This window comes from Phyllobates terribilis, unplaced genomic scaffold, assembly GCF_046119375.1.
Source record: "Phyllobates terribilis strain yellow unplaced genomic scaffold, ASM4611937v1 Scaffold_4__5_contigs__length_816908805, whole genome shotgun sequence".
In the NCBI taxonomy this organism is placed as follows: Eukaryota; Metazoa; Chordata; class Amphibia; order Anura; family Dendrobatidae; genus Phyllobates; species Phyllobates terribilis.
In genome coordinates, this window is record NW_027362764.1 from 599,493,961 (window position 1) to 599,516,224 (window position 22,264).

Sequence of the window (22,264 nt, forward strand, 5' to 3'; positions counted from 1 at the left end):
GGGTATATAGACTGTCCCGTTCATTACATCTGTTTGCTCATTGGGGTTTTCCCACCTTCCAAAGTGATAGCATATGGCTGGGATATGCCATCATGGTATGTTCGGTGGGATAGGGCCTCTGGGAACCGACACATTGGAGCCTGCCTGATTCATCATGGAACGTCTCCAGCAATCTCACAGTTTCAGTATTTATCTGTGACTCTGTAGTCTAATTCTATTAGTTAGGGCTACTGTAGCTGTGCCCTGGGCAAAGAGTCTCCTTCCTTTTAGGGCTTGTGTAGACAAGCTAATAATTGTGAACTGATAATTGTTTCCCGATTATCGGCCTGACTAAACAACCAGCATCCCACAACCATTGTCTGGAGCACAACATTATGTGTAAACAGGACCTGAGTGGCCAAGAACAGGATCTTTACTTTCACAGAACGGTCGTATTAACAATTGTTCTGTGCGTTTGGCAGTGTGGTTGGTCTGTCTAAACTGGTCAATAAACGATCACCAGTCGGATCGCGTTTAGTTGACTTGCGGTTGCATAGTGGCTGTGATTTGGCAGTGTAAAGGGGCCATCATCCACATAACTTTCCCTTGTGGCTGAGCAGAATGCTCACGTTTATGACCTCCAGGTGATCACCGATGGCCGACTTTAGTGAGTATAGTGATGCAAGGAAACGCATAAGAGGTCATACACAGGTTCACATCCATGTTTAAATATGGACAGTGCTTGCTGAATTAGACATCTACAGTATTTTAGTTTCTATCTTATTTTGCTGGTTCAGCAAAACTTTGGCCGATCAGGCAAATAAGTGTTTTGTAAAGCGAGGCGAGTAAGCAGGACCGTCATGTAAAGCAGCTGCTTTGTCCATCCTGTTGACATGTTCCATAGGGCTCAAGTTGCAAATGACTTGTATTTGTTATACTGTAGTTCACTTACACAGAAGCTTTACTGTCGATTCAAGGAAATGACATCATATGAAGAAAAACACAGGCCGCATCCTGAAACAATACAATGAGTGGGAGAACAGCAAGACTAAGGATGATGCCAGAGACATGACTGTGAATATTTCTGGAAGCAACAATGCACAAAGAACGTTATGTCCCTCATATCGGAGTCACATCTTGGCATGCCTTACTACAAGACATGATAAAAAAGCCTAAAGTAGAGCGTGCAGTTCAACCTGTTAGAGATGTAACCTAAAGTATCTGACCCCGTGCAAAGCAGTTACCAGCCCCCCAACTATCATGTGCCATTCACAGTCCTGCTGTCCTATGTTTTTTAGGGACAGGTCTGATCCTTTGTTCCTGCGGAAGATGAGCTAGTGCCAGAGGTGTGTGCCAGCGACTCGCTGGCAATTAACGTTAGCTTAAGGGATTGTCCTATTTTGGGAATATGTTTTACAGAATATATCACAAAAGTACGACAGGTCTGGTATCATTGCTGGGTTTGTAAGCCATTGCGCACTGTAAGGAACGGAGAGTTGTCTGCTCATGTGCAGCTCTCTTCATTTATAGGAGACCTCCTAAAATTGCCGAGTGTGCGCTCTATTAGGGAGAATGAATGGTCACTGCTCCCCACGCACTCAGTCCCGGCGTGTTGAGCAGTGACTATTCCGGCAGCAGAGCGGGACGCAGCGCTGGAGGAGAGAGGAGGTGAGTATGATTGTTTATTTTTTTTCTGTGCAGCGTGACGGGGATCAGGGGGGTGGCAAGCATACCAGGATGAGGGTCCCTTACATACTGGGATAAAGGGTCCCATACATACCGGGATGAGGGGGGCCATACACACAGGGATGAAGGGTGCCATACACACAGGGATGAAGGGTGCCATACATACCAGGAGCCGCGCTGCAGGCACAGTGTGTCGGTTATTAAGGAGAATGAACACAGACACAGTATTTATGTATATCGGACTATAAGACGAAACCCCCACTTTCCTCCAAAATTTTGGAGGAAAAAAGTGCGTCTTATAGTCTGAAAAATATGGTACTTGTATCTGGAAAGCATGTGTGAACAGTCGTATATGACCTTGTTGTGTGCATGATGCCTACTGCAAAAGCTAAGACGCAAGTTAAGGGGTTGTAGGTGCAATGTGAGCAATCTTCCTAATGGGCAAATGGCCTTGTTTTGAGACAATAAGTAGTGGCAGTTTAAGTTAGAGGTTGTCCACAACTTTTGCTGATCGGTTGGGGTCCGACACCCAGCATCCCCACCAATCAGCTGTGATCGGTGTCGGCAGCTGCTTTCACCGGCCGGAAGTATTCACTTGTGGAGCTGATTGCCTTCTGATAGTGGCCGCCGCAGGGTACTATACATCTGCCTTCTATTGATTTGAATAGGAGGCGGATGTGTAGTACCAAGCCTTGTCCACTATCAGAAGGCGGCCAGCTCTGCAAGTGGGTACTTCTGGCTGGCTGCCGTTGCCACTGACAGCAGCTGATCGGCGGAGGTCCCTGGTGTCGGACCCCGACAAATCAAACATTGATGTGTTTTTTCAGTCTCTGTCTAACCAGTTTGCATCTGCATACATTTGTTTTATTGTATAGGAAAGGGCAGCAGACTGCACTTTCCTATTGCGGGCTTCACTGCAAAGAAAGGTATACCATGCAGTATACTTATTTTTACGCTAGGTCTTTATGGTGAATGGATGCCTAAGTATCCACCCTGATGGTGACCAGTGTCGGGTGCACACACCTCTTGAGCCTATGAGCCTGACTGAGGTCAAACATGTAGGTGCACACCATGCTAGGATCCTATACGATAATGCCTCAGGGCTGACACAGGTTCCCATGCATTGCCCATTGTTCATCCTTTGTGCCATGTTTAGTTGTCTATTAGTGTAGGTTTTAATCTAAGTGATTTCCTTTTGACATGATCTATCCCCCGGTGACCTCTTCCTCTTCTGAGTTCAGTTGAACTTTGATTTGCTCTTCTTATTTGTTTAGTGATGTGGCTGATGCTTTTAGACCAAGCTCAGAATATAAGATTGTCCATTAGGATATTAACCAAACACAGCTGCTATTTTTATCTACGTATCTTATTTCCTCAAGTGTTTTCTTCCAGATGGCTATTTGTTCGCACACTTGGCCAGTTCAAACATATTGATCCGAGGTGCAGCTTGAGGTTACTGGGCTCCACTGCAGACACTGTCCCTGGATCTATACCTTGTCTTGTATACCGTAGTGAGCCAATATATACTCTATAAATTATGCTCGTCCCAACTTGTCTTGGGGCATTTGTCATAGGAAAATGTTCTGTGGATTTTCTAGTTGACTCATGAGAAATCTGCTACTGAAACAGTTTCTGTAGTGGCTTGGACAGAGGATCCAGGCACATATTGATGGAAATATTCCAAGACCTTTCTGCATAGAATCTGCAGCAATTATAAAACTTACTGTGGATTTTAAAATCTCCAGCATGTTCATGTTGAATAAACAGTAGCCAGGACCTTCATGGGTTTTTATTAATTTAAAGCAACAGTTTTATGTTAAATTTGGTAAGACGGATGGAACTACAGTATCAGACTACACACAGGACTTGTCTGTAGCTGTGTATGTACAGAGCTTTTCATAGGAGCTGAAGACACAAACGGTAAAGATACTTTTAGGGTATGTGCACACGATGCAGAAATGAAGCAGAAAATTTCTGCATCATTTCTGCATCTCCCTGGCAGAAAAAACGCATGCAGATTGTGCATGCGTTTTTCCTGCAGAATACATGCGGATCCACATGCAGATTCACATGCGTTTCCGCATGCAGATTGACAAGCGCTTTCCAGGCGATGTTAGCATCACCTGGAAAGTGCTTGATAACTAGGTCACACTATATAAATCCATGCAAACAGCATGGATTTATACAGTGTGAACCGAGAGAGTGTATATACTTACCTCCGATGGCCCGCGCTGTCCTGCTCACTCCGTTCTCCCGGCTGCCGGCAACTTTGAATTGAAAGACCTGCCGACGTCAGCGTCACGTGACCCGTCACATGACTCTGACGTCACCGCAGGTCCTACAACTCACTGCAAGTGCCGGGAACCAAGCGGGAGCGCTGCGCGGGCCGACAGATGGTAAGAATACATTTATTTTTTATTTTATTCTTCTTTTACAGCTTTTTTAATGGTACCTGGGTGTGGATGAGACTCTCCTCTCCTCCACACCCGGGTACCATCCGCACATTAGAACGCACCAATTACGCAAGTACAAATGCTGTCTTGCGGAATTGGCGCGTTCTAATGCAAGTCAATGGCGGCGAAATCGCCGCGTTTCCGCAAAATTAATTGACATGCTGCGGATTTTTGACCGCAGCGTTAACGCTGCGGAAAAATCCGCATCATGGGCACAGCACATGCGGATTTCCATTGGGGAACATTGCTGCCCTTCTACCATGCGTTTTTCATGCGTTTCCGCAACTGCAAAAACGCCGCGGAAACGCATGAAATACGCATCGTGTGAACACAGCCTTAAGGCACAGCACATGCGGATTTCCATTGGGGAACATTGCTTCCCTTCTACCATGCGTTTTTCATGCGTTTCCGCGGCGTTTACGCAACTGCAAAAACGCCGCGGAAACGCATGAAATACGCATCGTGTGAACACAGCCTTAAGGCACAGCACATGCGGATTTCCATTGGGGAACATTGCTTCCCTTCTACCATGCGTTTTTCATGCGTTTCCGCGGCGTTTACGCAACTGCAAAAACGCCGCGGAAACGCATGAAATACGCATCGTGTGAACTGCAAAAACGCCGCGGAAACGCATGAAATACGCATCGTGTGAACAGGCTGTGTTCACACGATGCGTATTTCATGCGTTTCCGCGGCGTTTTTGCAGTTGCGTAAACGCCGCGGAAACGCATGAAAAACGCATGGTAGAAGGGAAGCAATGTTCCCCAATGGAAATCCGCATGTGCTGTGCCCATGATGCGGATTTTTCCGCAGCGTTAACGCTGCGGTCAAAAATCCGCAGCATGTCAATTAATTTTGCGGAAACGCGGCGATTTCGCCGCCATTGACTTGCATTAGAACGCGCCAATTCCGCAAGACAGCATTTGTACTTGCGTAATTGGTGCGTTCTAATGTGCGGATGGTACCCGGGTGTGGAGGAGAGGAGAGTCTCATCCACACCCAGGTACCATTAAAAAAGCTGTAAAAGAAGAATAAAATAAAAAATAAATGTATTCTTACCATCTGTCGGCCCGCGCAGCGCTCCCGCTTGGTTCCCGGCACTTGCAGTGAGTTGTAGGACCTGCGGTGACGTCAGAGTCATGTGACGGGTCACGTGACGCTGACGTCGGCAGGTCTTTCAATTCAAAGTTGCCGGCAGCCGGGAGAACGGAGTGAGCAGGACAGCGCGGGCCATCGGAGGTAAGTATATACACTCTCTCGGTTCACACTGTATAAATCCATGCTGTTTGCATGGATTTATATAGTGTGACCTAGTTATCAAGCACTTTCCAGGTGATGCTAACATCGCCTGGAAAGCGCTTGTCAATCTGCATGCGGAAACGCATGTGAATCTGCATGTGGATCCGCATGTATTCTGCAGGAAAAACGCATGCACAATCTGCATGCGTTTTTTCTGCCAGGGAGATGCAGAAATGATGCAGAAATTTTCTGCTTCATTTCTGCATCGTGTGCACATACCCTAAAGGGGTTTTCCATGAATCATTTTTACATCACTATCAGCTTGCTCCAGTTAAAAATAAAGTTACCTTCACCCTGCATTGCACCAGTGATGTCTCTCTGTATAAGCTCCCTTTAATTGTTGACAGGCTGCAGCAGTGATATGATGACTACAGTGCATGTGACCACTGCAGTCAGTCACTGGGCTCAGCAGTAGGGATGAGCCGACCCGTGGAAGTTCAGGTTCTGGTACACGACTCAAACTTTATTCCAAAGTTCATTTCGGGTACCAGAACTGTACTCGCACTTGAACCCGACCTCCATTGAAAACAATGGGGACCCAAACTTTTGACGAGGAAAATATCTTTCATTCCTTCTCGCTTTTTCTCTATCTTTCTTTTTCTCTGTTTCTTGTTTTTTTTTCTCTCTCTCTCTTACTCTGAACATTGCACCAGACTTCCGGGTGAAGTCCGTGTTCGGCGTTTAGCACCGGATACTAACTGTCCTTTTAAGTTCGGGTTCGCTCATCTCTACTTAGCAGTCTATCTTCAACTACATTGCCCCAGTGATTGGCTACGGCAGACACGTGCATTGTAGTCGTGACTACCGCTGCAGTCTGTCAGCAAAGAACAGGAGCAGCTTAAGCCCCCGTCTCACATAGTGAGATCGCTAGCGAGATCACTGCTGTGTCACGGTTTTCATAGAATCATAGAATGGTAGAGTTGGAAGGGACCTCCTGGGTCATCTGGTCCAACCCCCTGCTCAAAGCAGGATTCACTAGATCATCTCAGACAGATGTCTGTCCAGCCTCTGTTTGAAGACGTCCATTGAAGGGGAACTCACCACCTCTCGTGGCCGCCTGTTCCACTCATTAATCACCCTAACTGTCAAAAAGTTTTTTCTAATATCTAATCTGTGTCTCCTCCCATTTAGTTTCATCCCATTGCTTCTAGTCTTTCCTTGTGCAAATGAGACGCAACAGCGACCTCACCAGCGATGTCACTATGTGTGACACTTTGCAGCGATCAGGCCCCTGCTGTGAGGTCGCTGATCGCTGCAAAGTGTCCTGGACCATTGTTTGGTCTTTGCCCTCCCGCTGGTCAGCACACATCGCTGTGTGTGACCAGCTGGAGCAGCGATCAGGCTGGTAACCATGATAAACATCGGGTTACTAGGGGCACACGCGCACTTCGTAACCCGCTGTTTATCATGGTTACCACTCTGCTACGGTGAGCGGTAACCTCCCGCTCACCGTAGCAGAGTGGTAACCATGATAAACAGCGGGTTACTAGGTGCGCGTGTGCCCCTAATAACCCGCTGTTTATCATGGTTACCAGCCTGCTCCTGCTTCAGCAGGCTGGTAACCAGGAGCAGGACATCGTGGAAAGATTCTTTCCACGATGTCGCTGCTCCCCTGATCGTTGGTGAGCCTGCCTGTTTGACAGCTCACCAGCGACCACATAGCGACGCAGCAACGATCCCTGACAGGTCGTATCGTTGTCGGGATCGCTGTAGCGTCGCTAAGTGTGTCGGGGCCTTTAGGAAAGGCAGCCCTGGAGCAGGGGAGGATGAGTGACGCTGATTTTATTAATTTTAATTATTTGCAAAAAAAAAAAAAAACCCTGGAAGCAAAACTATTGTGATATCTTGTTATCATAACCTGTCATTACATATGGCGCTTGTTCGATTTTGTAAGGAAACCAAAATCAAAGCCAAATGATAAAGAAAACTTAAGGAGAGATGCGGTCTTGCAAGATATCACTGATTTGCTGATCTAAACCTTAGCAATTGTCACAAATCTATGCTTGTCATTTTGACTATTAAATGAATGACTGGATTTATTTCCATATTGTGAGGATCCTGATCGATGTTCACAATTATTGAATAAAATGTGGAGACGCACATATTCCCACATTGTATAACGCCCCCTACTCATTTACTGTAATGTGAAGTGACATTGGAAAAAAGTGTTCAGACGTTTCGCTTGTTTTGACTATAGGCGGCTGTTTTATGAGCCAGATTTCCAGCATTTTACACAGTCATGTGGGGAAATTCCAGCCTGGGAATCAATAATGATACTTAGCACAGGTTGGAAAATGGTGACTTTTTAAACTGTGCTTGTGTTTTTCATACTCCCTGTCTTTTCTGGCTTCTGCCCAAAATGATATAATTTGGATTCTGTATGCCCATGAGTATTTTTAAAGGGGAAGCATGAAAGAACAAAAACATTCCTGTGATCATGAGGGCATATCCTCCGCTCTGTGAGAAGGGGATTCCACACCACAAGTCTAATTGTAAAAGACGTGAACTGGGAAGTAAGAAACCAGGTCATTATGGAAGTGCTTGGCTATGCAGTCTGGATGTAGATGCATATAGTCACCAAAGTGCAATTGCGTACACTACACTGGATGAGGACAGGCTTGTGTCCTAGAACTATTTAACAAGTCTGTGTTACATAAATCGTTGTCTTTCTCAGTCCCCGGACTCACAGTACAATCCAAAGCATTGCGATACTGCAGACACCTAAAGCAGAGGTATACCTCCTTTTTTTTTTCTGTCTGAGTGACAAATTTTGTGATTATATCACTCCAATGGCTGCATAACATTTATTTGAAGTGGTTATATGTGCCATAATCTACTAAGTGATAGTTTAATTTCTGGAACTTTATTTATTTTACTCACTTATATAGCGCCATTAATTCCGCAGCGCTTTACAGACATAGTCATCACTGTCCCCATTGGGGCTCACAATCTACATTCCCTATCACTATGTCTTCGGATCATGGGAGAAAACACGGGGAGAACATACAAACTCCTTGCAGACGTTGTCGTTGGTGTGATTTGAACCCAGGAGGACCCCAGTGCAGCAAAGCAACAGTGCTAACCACTGAGCCACCAACTTCCATTATATACATATAAAGCGGGGCCTCACGATCCTTCTGACTTTTTGGGTTTTAAGCAGGTGTCAGAAAAGTTACCACAGGGATAACTGGCTTGTGGTGGCCAAGCATTCATAGCGACGTCGCTTTTTGATCCTTCGATGTCGGCTCTTTCTACCATTGTGAAGCAGAATTCACCAAGCGTTGGATTGTTCACCAACTAATGGATGAAATTTGGTCCTTAGCAGCTATCTGTACTGATCTTGACAATGTGACGTCACGAATGCTCCGAGTCTCTATCAGCTTTTTTTCGTGGAAGATCTGTACATTCCTTGATGACGTTTTTAGGACACACAGCTAATCTTTATCCGCATGGACACTAGGAAATAACCATTTAATCAAGTCCTCAACTGTCTATAGTATTTTGGTTTTATTAAGCGCGAAATTACATATTTATATTTCTGATTAGTCAAATGGTGGTATTTGTCCCTATTTGCTGCTAATTGGTAGCTCTTAATACGAGCGCCGCTGTAAACCTCTTTTTATAACTTCCGTTATTGTCTACAAAGAGGGTCCTCTGCTCCTCTAGATGCTCTCCAGATGACCATACAATGAGCCAGCGATCCCCTTAGTTTGAGAGTTACTGAACACAGAGGAGTCAGGCTTGTGTGGGGGCCGCACAGAATGGCATCACGGGCCGCATGATGCCCCTGGGCTACAGGTTGTGCATTCCTGACCTAACACACAATAAATTAAAGTCAGCCAAAGTTGCCAATCTGATGGGACCGTTTTTCACGCCTTCAATCTGCTAATATTTGGTGTAGAACGTAAAATGGTTTGGCTAGAGGTCCATTTGTAGACTATTTTATATGTATGTGACTTATGCTTTATTTCCTATATGAGAAGAAAGAGACATATTTCCATATTTATAAATGGAGAAATAGGGTTATGTGTCCAAAATTGCTATCCAATGTATCCCAAGTGTTAGACTATTTGTGGTTATTTCAGGCTTTATTCCTTCTAGGGTAGAGAATTAGAGCCTTACAATTGCTTTTTTGATACATCAGAAAATGTCCTTTTTAATAAAATGTGTGGATTTGTAAATGATCATTTCCGAGCAGTGGGCGGGAAGAGACTTTTTCTCTTTTTCTGTATGTTTGTGCGATTTCAGCTCTACAGAGATTGGCAGTTCTTTATTATCTATTTAATCAGAATTATGGATGTAACAGGATGTTCTCACTTCTGTCTATTGAAATGTAGGGTTTGATCCGCTGTCTATTAAATGGTTCTCCTGGAAGTTTGGAAAAATATGGACACCGTTTCTCATAGGTATAACAACTGATCCTTAGGGCAGGTGCTGAAGACCGTATGTTCTCCCATCTGAGAAAATCTTCCCTATTATGCTGATCACGCTCTGATCACAGTTAGGTCTGACTTTCTCCCAGGTGGACAGAAAAAAAGAATCTCCATTCAGTCTGTCTGAGCAAATGGGACTGCACTCGGATGTTATCCAAGTGCAGACCGATGTCTTCTACGGCCCCATAGAAATGAATGGGCGATGTGATCTGATTATTAGAGGCAAATCATGCATGCAAGGTGCGTTTTGTTTTGTTTTCTTCCTCGGTCCGAGGAATAAGTCTGACATATACATGGCCTCGTTGAATGATATTGGGCCAAGTGTGATCCAGTGTTTTGATGGACTGAAACTGTGATCCTCTTCACCTGCCCTTAGGGTTCCAGTAGCAGAACAGAAGGAGTTTGTTTGGTTGATCAAATACTTTACCATTTTTTGGGGCTTACATTGAAATATTATAGTATTGAATACCACAATCCAGATATACTAGTACTATTGTAAATGCTGCAATCACTAGCAGTGATACATGGGGTAACGTCATTTACAGGCCTTATACTGTCGAATACTGATGATGAACTCGCAAGAATTTTATTTTTCACACTTCTAGAATCGATTGTGTTAAGATTGACTCTAATATATTGGGAAAATATAGAATAACTAGATGGTGGCCCGATTCTAACGCATCGGGTATTCTACAATATGTATGAGGCCGACCGGGCGCGACTAATCAGCAAAGCAGTGTTTAAATGGGTTGTGCACTACTTTAAATTAACCCCCCAATGTATCCCCCCCGAGGCCCCTAATGAATTTTGTAATTACGTCATGTTGTCAATACTGCTTGTGACAACATCGCTGACCACGCACAGCCAGCACGTAATTCCCCCGGCTGCAGCCGGCTCTTGCTTCTGCAGCGTTGTTTTAAATTTGGCGCCAATATCGCTGATTGGTGGCGGCCGCGACCAATCAGCGAACCGTGTTAGTGAGTGAGCTGCATCGCCGCTGACCTCCATGCGGCTACCGTCGGAAGATCAGCGGCTAGGGCTGCTGATCTCTCGACGGCAAGTGTGAAGGGAGGACCGGGGAGCGGCGCCGCCTAGGCCGCCGGTCGGGGTACTTCTGTTGCGAGCAGCCGGTCACCTCCCAGCTGCATCACCGCTGACCTCCGTGCGGCAGATGAGCCGCTAACGGCCGCCATCTTGTTCTGAAATCCCGCGTCGCTGATTGGCCGCGGCCGGACCAATCAGCGGCGCGGGATTTCCTGGACGGACAGACAGACGGGATAAGCCGATTATATAGTAGATTTTCTAACTAGACATTTATACACGTGTTCTACGTCATCTCCATATATTTATATTCACGTGGGTTCACTGGAGGTGAATGTTTGCTATAAAAAGGCTGTATCATCGCCATACAGGGCCACTGACAATCTGGACCAGAAAACTGCAGAACAGTACCTAGAGATATTCTTATCAGGAGGTCACAGCTGTTTTCAGTCATTGTTCAGTTTGACAGGACATTTGTCAGGAAATTAGCAGGAACGGGATTTGGTGAAGAAAATCTGCTCTGAACAATGTGATCCAGTCAATGTCTTGCTCAGAAATATTGTAGTATTTAATCCTTATAACTCCATATTTTATTCTTTATTTATTTGAGAATACTAGCAGTACTAGCATCCTGGTGGAAATGAAGTTGTGGTATTAGATCTCATCATATCCATTATCTATAATTTATCTCCTATCCATTCTTATTGTAAGTTTCTAGTTTTCATTTTTCCCACTATTGCATGTAGTAGAGCCAGGGTTGAATGAGTCTCAAATCTGGGTAGAAGCTATATTCTTATATAGTAACTATTAATTAACTTATATTTTCTTATTGTACAATCCACTGTCGCACTGTAAGTCAAACCACAATTCCTGTAATAAATAGTGCTGGACCCCCCCAAAAATTCATTCTTTATTACTTCCATTTAAAAAAAAATAAATAAAAATCAACGGATATATTTCATGTAATAAAACTACACATAAGTGGACAGTGAGTATGAGACTACCTGGTCTGAGGACCCCTGATACTATTGGAAAAAGGTGCAAAGCACAAAGGTAAAGGAGACAACAGTAAATCAAAGGCAAAGTTTGTAATAATGCAAAAGATATGTCAAGTATACCATGAAGTCCAGACAGCCATCATCACCCACGTTTCGCATATATGCTTCGTCTTGGGGCCAGAGGTTCTCTCAACAGGTTCACTCCCATACTGGTTTCCCATGTATGTGTAGATTTATTACGTGCAAATATATGTTAATTTTTCGTAAATGGAAATGATAAAAAATTGTTTTTATTTGATACATTTGCCCTGCACTGTTTTTATAGGAATTGTACTGATTCATGTAAAATGCTTTCCTTTGACAATCATGGAAACCTGTCTCCTGGTACCGAACACAATACCGAGCTGATAATGCTTATTGCACCAGTCCATTACTCACTATAGCTAGGTTCCCATGTGTTATCCCATACACTGTAGTCATTCCCGTTGTTTCCTCTTGTGCCTTTTAGGTTTTGTAACTCTTGTATAAAAGCTAGTCTAAGGAATAACGCCTATGCGTGTCCCTATTGTCGAGCTCACCTATCGTCAGAAGGAACGCTTGCTGTGGACATCATGAAGAAGATGAAAACTGTCTTTCAGAATTGTGAGGAATGTGAAGAGAAGGTAAGGCTGAAGATATTGGGCCCGGACTACTGACCCTTACTATATGTAATATAGCATATGCCTGATTTTGGTTTTCCATATGTGGCTGACAATGTAAATATAATATAGAAGAAGAATCCAAGTTTCCATAAGTTTTATTGGTATTATGTGCTGTTTCTTCAGATATGCTTGAGTGAAATGAGAGCACACCTAAATATGTGTCAGCCATATATTTCAAAGTATGGACCTCTAGAAGAGCTAGGGAAGACAACATGCAGGTATGTTCACTGTGATGATATGTGTCATGGTATTTGATTTGAGTTGTAACTTGGTACTTCATAAACTAAAAAAAAAAACCTTAAAAATACTTTGTTTTTCAAGTTCAAAATTGTAACACAGCAAATTTGCAGTAAATAGATTTCCATGTAGCATGTTTGGAAGCCTTAAGAATAGTTGGCGGTCATTCAGATGCCTCAGTAATTTCCATTGTTTACTTGTATTTCATCCTAAGGCCATGTGCACACATTGAGTATTTGGTCAGTATCTTACATCAGTATTGATGTAGTGGGTGATAAATACAGAAGTGGTGATGTGTTTCTATTATACTTTTCCTCTGATTGTTCCATTCCTGGTTTTGGCTTACAATTACTGATGTAAAAAACTGACCAAATACTGAACGTGTGCACCTGGCCTTATTGTCTTGCCATGTACCCAAAAGCTGTCACCGCACAGCGTTGCTGTAATGCAACTTATTTTTTCTTCATAGTCCTAAATTTCTTCCTTCATCAGTCTCTGAAGTTAGATAACAACACTGGAGAAGATGACATCACGAATAAACTGCATTCCACAAATCTAGAACGGTTATGCTGAATGCTACATACAGTAGGGGCATTGAAAATAAAATGTAGTCAAACGGAGCACAAATTCTGATTATGTCCACGGCTGTGCCACCATATGCTTCAGTATAACTCACGTGTGACTTGTGTATCTAATTTGACTGTTTATCTTACAGCCCAATTACAGCTGTAATATAGCCGTGTGACCGCAGGTAACAGACTAGTCACACAAATGTTGTGTAGCCCAAGACTAAAGCCCCCGTCTCACATAGCGAGATCGCTAGCGAGATTGCTGCTGTGTCACGGTTTTGGTGACGCAACCGCGACCTCACCAGCGATGTCGCTATGTGTGACACTTTGCAGCGATCAGGCCCCTGCTGTGAGGTCGCTGATCGCTGCAGAATGTCCTGGACCTTTTTTTGGTCGTTGCCCTCCCGCTGGTCAGCACACATTGCTGTGTGTGACCAGCGGGAGCAGCGATCAGGCTGGTAACCATTATAAACAGCGCGTTACTAGGGGCACATGCGCACCTAGTAACCCGCTGTTTATCATGGTTACGAGCTTGCTAAAGTGAGCGGTAACCTCCCGCTCACCGTAGCAGAGTGGTAACCATGATAAACAGCGGGTTACTAGGTGCGCATGTGCCCCTAGTAACCCGCTGTTTATCATGGTTACCAGCCTGCTCCTGCTTCAGCAGGCTGGTAACTGGAGCAGGACATCGTGGAAAGATTCTTTCCACGATGTCGCTGCTCCCCTGATCGTTGGTGAGCCTGCCTGTTTGACAGCTCACCAGCGACCACATAGCGACGCAGCAACGATCCCTGACAGGTCGTATCGTTGTCGGGATCGTTGCAGCGTCGCTAAGTGTGACGGGGCCTTAAAGGATATGAGGCGTGAATCACTGCTTTATTATGTAAATAACTAAGTCTCACTGATCTTTTGCTTTTCAGAGAAGAGACATATATTTGTCCTTTCTGTCCAGTAGAACTAGATGAAGATAATCTTGTACAGCATTGCTTTATCTACCACACTTCAGAGAGCCGTTTGGTGGTAAGAGATGTTATTACATAGGAAAAATGTATATTACCTTTTACTTTGGATTAAAGGGCTGTATTATAGATGTAGTACCATATCTGTGTGTGTGTGTGTAGATAGATAGATAGATATACAGGGTGGTCCAAAAGTAGGTGGATGGAAAGTGTAATAAGGTTATGAAGGGGGAGATTTATCAGACATGGTATAAAGTGAAACTGGCTCAGTTGCCCTTAGCAACCAATCAGATTCCACTTTTCATTCCTCACAGACTCTTTGGAAAATGAAAGGTGGAATATGATTGGTTGCTAAGGGCAACTGAGCCAGTTTCACAGGTCTAGTTTTCACAGATAGATCTCCCCCAAATCTGTTTTCTTTTCAGATAATTCAGATAACACATAATGGCAAATAATTTAAATACAGATCAAAGAAAATGGATTTTAACAGAGTATTGGAAATCTCAAAATGCTGAAACCGTTAGAGCAAATTGGGTTGAAACATTTGGTACTCAAGCCCCGAAGAGACAAACCATTTACCGCATTCGTGACAAATTCAATGCCACTGGCTCAATCCTTAATGCTCCAAAAACTGGTCGACCCAAAACAGTCTGTACAGAAGATAATAAACAACTTGTTGCTGAAACATTTGTTCAGAGTCCAAAAAAGTCCACCAGAAGAGCCTCTTTGGAATTGGGAATTTCACGAGCTTCTATCATGCGAATCCTGAAATCTATTGGGTGGAAAGCTTATCGTCCACGTCTAATTCATGGTTTATTGGAGGATGATGCAGACAGGCGGCTGCAATTTAGTGTTTGATAAATCTCCCCCTTCATAACCTTATTACACTTTCTGTCCACCTACTTTTGGACCACCCTGTGTGTGTATATATATATATATATATATGTATGTTATTATAATCAAAGCCGCACCAAAATCACTGAATATCGGGTGCCAAGCCTCCAAGATCCACTCTCAAACTGTCAGAGTATATAAGTAGAAAAAAGTTGACGGAACTGTTTCTACGTGTGTGTATGTGTATATATGTATACACAGTGGGGGAACTAAGTATTTGATCCCTTGCTGTTTTTGTAAGTTTGCCCACTGACAGACATGAACAGTCTATAATTTTAAGAGTAGGTTCATTTTAAAATTGAGAGAGAGAATATCCCCAAAAAATCAAGAAAATCACATTGTATAAATTAGATACATTTTTATGCATTTTGCAGTGAGAAATAAGTATTTGATTCCTCTGGCAAACAACACTTAATACTTGGTGGCAAAACCCTTGTTGGCAAGCACAGCAGTCAGACGTTTTTTGCAGTTGATGATGAGGTTTGTGCACATGTCAGGAGGAATTTTGGTCCACTCCTCTTTGCAGATCATCTCTAAATAATTCAGATTTTGAGGCTGTCGCTTGGCAACTCAGAGCTTCAACTCCCTCCATAAGTTTTCTATGGGATTAAGGTCTGGAGACTGGCTAGGCCACTCCATGACCTTACTGTGCTTCTTTTTCAGCCACTCCTTTGTTGCCTTGGCTGTATGTTTTGGGTCATTGTCTTGCTGGAAGACCCAGCCACGACCCATCTTCAATGCTCTTACTGAGGGAAGGAGGTTGTTAGCCAAAATCTCGTGATACATGGCCCCATCCATCTTCCGTTCAGTATGGTTCAGTCGTCATGTCCCCTTTGCAGTAAAGCACAAAGTATGATGTTTCCCCCCACCATGCTTCACGGTTGGGACGATGTTCTTAGGGTTGTACTAATCCTTATTCTTGCTCCAAACAGGGTGAGTTAATGCCAAAGAGCTCAATTTTTGTCTCATCTGACCACAGCACCTTCTCCCAATAACTCACAGAATCATCCAGGTGTTCATTGGCAAACTTCAGACAGGCCTGCACATGTGCCTTCTTGAGCAGAGGGACCTTGCAGGCACTGCAGGATTTTAAACCTTTAAGGCGTAATATGTTACTAATGGTTTTCTTGGTGACTGTGGTCCCAGCTGCCTTGAGATCATTAACAAATTCCCCCCGTGTAGTTTTAGGCTGATCTCTCACCTTCCTCATGATCAAGGATACCCCACAAGTTGAGATTTTGCATCGTGCCCCAGATCGATGTCGATTCACAGTCATTTTGTATTTCTTCCATTTTCTTACTATTGCACCAACAGTTGTCTCCTTCTCACCCAGTGTCTTACTTATGGTTTTGTAGCCCATTCCAGCTTTGTGCAGGTCTATGATCTTGTCCCTGACATCCTTAGAAAGCTCTTTGGTCTTGCCCATGTTGTAGAGGTTAGAGTCTGACTGATTAATTGAGTCTGTGGACAGGAGTCTTTTATACAGGTGACTATGTAAGACAGCTCTTTAATGCAGGTAATAAGTTGATTAGGGGCGTCTAACTGGTCTGTAGGAGCCAGAACTCATGATGGTTTGTAGGGGATCAAATACTTATTTCTCACTGCAAAATGCAAAATAAATTATCTAATTTATACAATGTGATTTTCTTGATTTTTTTTTTTTCGATATTCTATCTCTCAATGTTAAAATTAACCTACCCTTAAAATTATAGACTGTTCATGTCTTTGTCAGACATGAAACTTACAAAAACAGCAAGGGATCAAATACTTATTTCCCCCACTGTAATCTATGTCATAGTGTAATAAGTAGCCAAACTGTGGATTGAATAGGGTGTATAAATCTCATGGAAAAAAATGGAATTAAAGCACCACTCTTGCATTTTGATTTCTTATTTCAGCTCTGGACTGATGTCACTCATGTACGTTCCCTGCCTCTAGTAAAATACGTACCAGCCCCCGACTTCATCTTTTCTCAGCGACGCTCCGGTCGTCTTTTGCAGTTTGTGACCTGTTGGATCTCTCCAGCATTTGCTGGGCAATCCAGAGGTCACCACACAATGTAAGTCTATGAGAGACAGAATGAGGCCCTCATACACTTACATTGAGATCTTGTGACCGTTATCTCTGACTTCCGGTCAGTCAGAAGTTGCGGTCAGAAGATGGCAGTGCGAGACCAGAGCGGCACTGGGAAGAGCTGAAGACTGTGGCTGGTAAGTATAATACAGGGAACTTACATTAGTGGCACCACTCCAGCGCTGAAATAAAAAACAGAATGCTGGAGTGGTGCTTTTAGAGATTAGAGAGAAGTAATAGATTCTTATAGGGATTACATATACATCAAAGGAGACATTGAATGATTAGTATGCATGTATATTTAATCAGACTATGTCTGATAGAAATTTGAATAGATGCTGATTTGTATTGCGTCTCATCTTTTATTTTTTTTTAGACGTGTCCAATTTGTCGCCTGATACCGGGAGGAGACTCCAGTTATAACTCAAGTTTCCTTAAGCATCTCCAGGCCAGACACTCGATATACTATGAAAACTACATTGTGAGTAAAATTCGTTTTTCTAATGTCTGCTCATTGTTCGGCTTATGTTATATCACATGTTGGCATTAGTTGCCCGCTTATGACCACCTGTATTTCTAGATTAGTGATTGTAGCTGATAAAGGGTGAAGTATTACTGACCGGACCAGTACATAAAGATTCTTTTCAATTACAGGACATGTTAACAGAATCTATCCAAGTGATGGATTGTAATGTCATGCACGTGAAAGATTAAAAAACCACAGAGAAAAGGAAACTTCATCTGAAGTCAGCTATTCAGGGGTCCTAGAAAGTAATATTTACCAGGCTAAGGATGGAAGCTGGGCCAGAAACCTGTTATGGGTAGAATTTCAACTTTAATCTGTAGATACCCTTTAAAATTGACCCCTGTACTTTTCTCATAAAATTCTTTTATCTGCTATATCATTATTTAAGGCCCCATACACATGAGATATAAATTGGCCGCCAATGTGTGTTGGAGTCTCCTGACTGTTTCTAGACAGATTTCGGGGACATAGGGATTGGGTGTTTGGAATTGAATCGCCTGATCCTTTTGTTTGGCGGGGGCATAAGACGCTCGCTGACAGATGATTCTAGCAGCAGCTCTCTCATAGAGAACACAAGACCGCTTGGCCGAGCCGAACGTTCCTGTGTATGGGGAAGCTGAAACCGAACAGTAGATCAGCTGCCAGCTAATGTGTAGGGGAAGCTTTGGGAAAGCCATAATATTTATAATACCAAACCAGTGCTTGGTAAGGTTTGTCAGTAAAGAAAATACTTGTTTAGTCTATAGGATTAAAGGGGTTTATGCTCAGCCTGGAAAACCCCAGTTGGTAATAGATCTGGGATCCTTCCCTGGAACTTCCAAAACATTCTGATACTTGCTACACATGCTAAAAAGTAGTAATATATTATTATTATAACACCATTTATTCCATGGCGCTTTACATGTGAAAAAGGGGTATACATAGCAAAAACAATTACAATAATCTTGAATAAAACGTGAAGGCGACTGGTACAGGAGGAGCGAGGACCCTACCTGCGAGGACTCACAGTTAGTGTTGAGCATTCCGATACTGAAATATCGGGTATCGGCCGATATTCACTGTATCTGAATTCCGATACTTAATTCCGATACTTTTATAATATCGAATACCGGAATCGGAAGTTCCCATAATGCCTGCGCTCTGCAGTGTCTGTGAAGGATGACAAGCTGGGTGGCAGCGCTCAGCTGCGATCCAGCCTGTCATCAGAATGCCATCCCAGCGTGGGAGAATTCTCCTGATTGTTTAAAAGCCGGCGGGCGGTAAAAAGCCGCCGGCTTTTAAACAATCACACAGCCCCATACTGCTTCCCCGCAGCCTTCCACCCCGATCCTCCGCTCCCCTCGCCACCTCCCATCCCGATCGTAAATTAGGACCGGGCGGGGAGCGCAGCACCAAGGAGTGAAGGACCCGGGCGGGGAAGCCGGCAGTGAAAAGACTTCACCGCCGGCTTTCCCGTTCTGTGCTGCGCTTTCCCGCCGGTTATTTCAAATGAACAGCTGAGGTATCAGGTGATGCCGATCAGCTGTTCATTTGAAGTCGCCGCGGTGCCCTCAGAGGGTTCATGTGAGTTCATGCTTGACTGCATGAACTCACATGAACTTTCCCACGGCCGCACAGGTCAGCCTCACCTCCCGGACCCGTCATGATTAGTGTGCGTGCGGGGTGTGTGCGTGCGGGGTGTGTGCGTGCGGGGTGTGTGCGTGCGGGGTGTGTGCGTGCGGGGTGTGTGCGTGCGGGGTGTGTGCGTGCGGGGTGTGTGCGCGCGGGGTGTGTGCGCGCGGGGTGTGTGCGCGCGGGGTGTGTGCGCGCGGGGTGTGTGCGCGCGGGGTGTGTGCGCGCGGGGTGTGTGTGCGCGGGGTGTCTGTGCGATGTGTCTGTGCGTGCAGGCAGACATAGGCCGATGTGACACTACTACTCCCATCGGCCTATGTCTGTCCCCCGTCCACTCGTGCCAGCAGGATCAGCTCGATGGGAGCAGTAGTTCCCATCAGCCTGATCCTGCTATTTAAATTGCCCTACTGTGTCCCCAATAAATGTTAAATACATGTCATTGGTGGCCAGTGGTTACCTAAAAGAAATTAGTTCATACATTACCTGTCCCCGCCGATCGCCACCTAAAATAAAGTAAAAAATAAAAAACTACACCTATACTCACCTAGACACCTAATTCCCCGAAGCCATCGATCTCCTGTAATAAAATATAAAATAATAAACCACAACCTTATCCTTACCCCTCCGTAGTAGTCCATGAGTGTCCCACGAAGATCTCCAGTTCAGAGCAGCCACATAGAATGTGACCGCTCTGAACCGCTGCCGCCGCTAGAATGACGGGGCCGTAAGGGTTCACCGGAGTTCAGGCAGCGCTGCTCCGGTTAGCTCCTTTTCGGCACTGCTGTATCGTGAGAAATTCCCACGGTACAGCAGTGCCGTAAAGGAGGTCTCCGGAGCTGCGCTGCCTGAATGCACTCCGGTGACCTCAGTCAGTGGCTCCCGCTGCCGGGAGCGGACGTATTCCCGGCAGCGTGAGCTTACAGCAGCCATGCACAGCTGTCACCTTCTCCAGATGTGACAGCTGTGCATGGGAGATCAGCGCAGGAACGTGGACAGGTAACTATTTTTTTTTAGTAAACTAAGAATTAAATAAAATGGTGTGTTTTATTTCAAATAAATTATTTTTTTCTGGGTGTAGTGTGTTTTTTCTTTTTAACACTTTGTAGGTTAGTAATGGGGGTGTCATATAGACGGCCATCATTACTAACCTGGGCTTCATGGCAGCTGGCGCTGACATGAACCCCACCACTATTACCCCCTGCCACTGCACCAGGGCAGCGTGGAAGAGCGAGGCTAAGTGCCAGAATTGGCGCATCCTATGGATGCGCCATTTCTGGGGCGGCTGACGGCTGGTGTTTCTAGCCTGGGAGGGGGCCAATATTCATGGCACCCTTCCTGAGCTATTAATATCAGCCCCCAGCTGTCTGCCCAGCCTTTGCTAGCTATTAAAATAGGGGGGACCCCACGTCATTTTTTTGGGGGGGGTCCCCCATTTTAATAGCTAGTAAAGGCTAGGTATTCAGCTGGGGGCTGATATTAGTAGCCTGGGAAGCTCCGTGGGTTTTACCCCCTTCCCAGGCTTCAAACATCTGCCCCAGCCGTCTGCTTAACCTCCGCTAGAGACTAAAATTATGGGGGATCCCACGCCATTTTTTTTTAAAATAAATCCTTTATTTTAACACTAAATGACATTTGAGGAGTTAATAAAGATGCAGTCCCTAAATTATTATTTATTTTTTAATTAATTTTTCCCAAAACTTTTGACGTGGGCTTCGCCATATTTTTGTATGCCAGCCAGGTACAGCATCCAGCTTCTATGAACGCGCCATTTTCCGGGGCGGCCGCGGACTGCAATTTTCAGCGGGGGGGGGGGCAGAAAGCTTGGGCCTCCCTGCGCTGCAGATTCCAGCCCCCAGCTGCCTAGTTGTACCTGGCTGGACACAAAAATAGGGAAAAGCTCCACGTTTTTTTTTTTTTAATTATTTCATGAAATTCATGGAATAATTTAAGAAAAAAAGGGCTTCCCTATATTGTTGTGTCTGGCCAGGTACAAATAGGCAGCTGGTGGTTGGGGGCAGCCCGTTCCTGCCTGCTGTACCTGGCTGGACACAAATATAGTGTGAAGCCCCACGTCAATTTTTTTTTAATTATTTCAGGAAATTCATGAAATAATTAAAAAAAAATTATGTGGGGCTTCGCCCTATATTTGTGTCCAGCCAGGTACAGCAGGCAGGAACGGGCTGCCCCCAACCACCAGCTGCCTATTTGTACCTAGCCGGACACAACAATATAGGGAAGCCCTTTTTTTCTTAATTATTCCATGAATTTCATGAAATAATTAAAAAAAAAAATGTGTGGCGCTTCGCCCTATTTTTGTGTCCAGCCAGGTACAACTAGGCAGCTGGGGGCTGGAATCTGCAGCGCAGGGAGGCCCAAGCTTTCTGGGCCCCACCCGCTGCAAATTGCAGTCCGCAGCCGCCCCGGAAAATGGCGCGTTCATAGAAGCGCCATCTTCTGGCGCTGTACCCAACTCATCCAGGGCCCTGGTGCGGTGGCTCACTGGGTAATAAAGGGGTTAAGGCCAGCTTGGCATTATCAGCTGGCCCTAAGCCCGAAATTCATGGGGTCACGCCAATATTAGACATGACCGCCATGAATTTCTAGTAAAGTATTTAAAAAAAACACAAACACCCAGAAAAAAGTCCTTTAATTGAAATAAACACACAATTCTTTATTGTTCTAAATTAAACCATACTTACCATCACGCCCATTCCAGCTGAAGCCAACGATCTCCTGCAATAAAAGTAAAATAATAAACCAACCTCATCCTTACCTTTCCATGGTTCCCACGACAGCTTCAGCTCT

At 44.5% G+C, this 22,264-nt stretch overlaps 1 protein-coding gene across 1 annotated transcript in view; it reads left to right on the forward strand.

Annotated features, from left to right (window-relative positions):
* Nucleotides 1-22,264, forward strand: part of RNF125 (ring finger protein 125) — a 34,503-nt gene that overhangs the window by 3,102 nt on the left and 9,137 nt on the right. Inside the window, 4 exon segments of the mRNA XM_073679207.1 lie at nucleotides 12,398-12,551; nucleotides 12,714-12,808; nucleotides 14,317-14,416; nucleotides 17,699-17,803. Coding sequence (XP_073535308.1) covers nucleotides 12,398-12,551; nucleotides 12,714-12,808; nucleotides 14,317-14,416; nucleotides 17,699-17,803 — 454 coding nt within the window.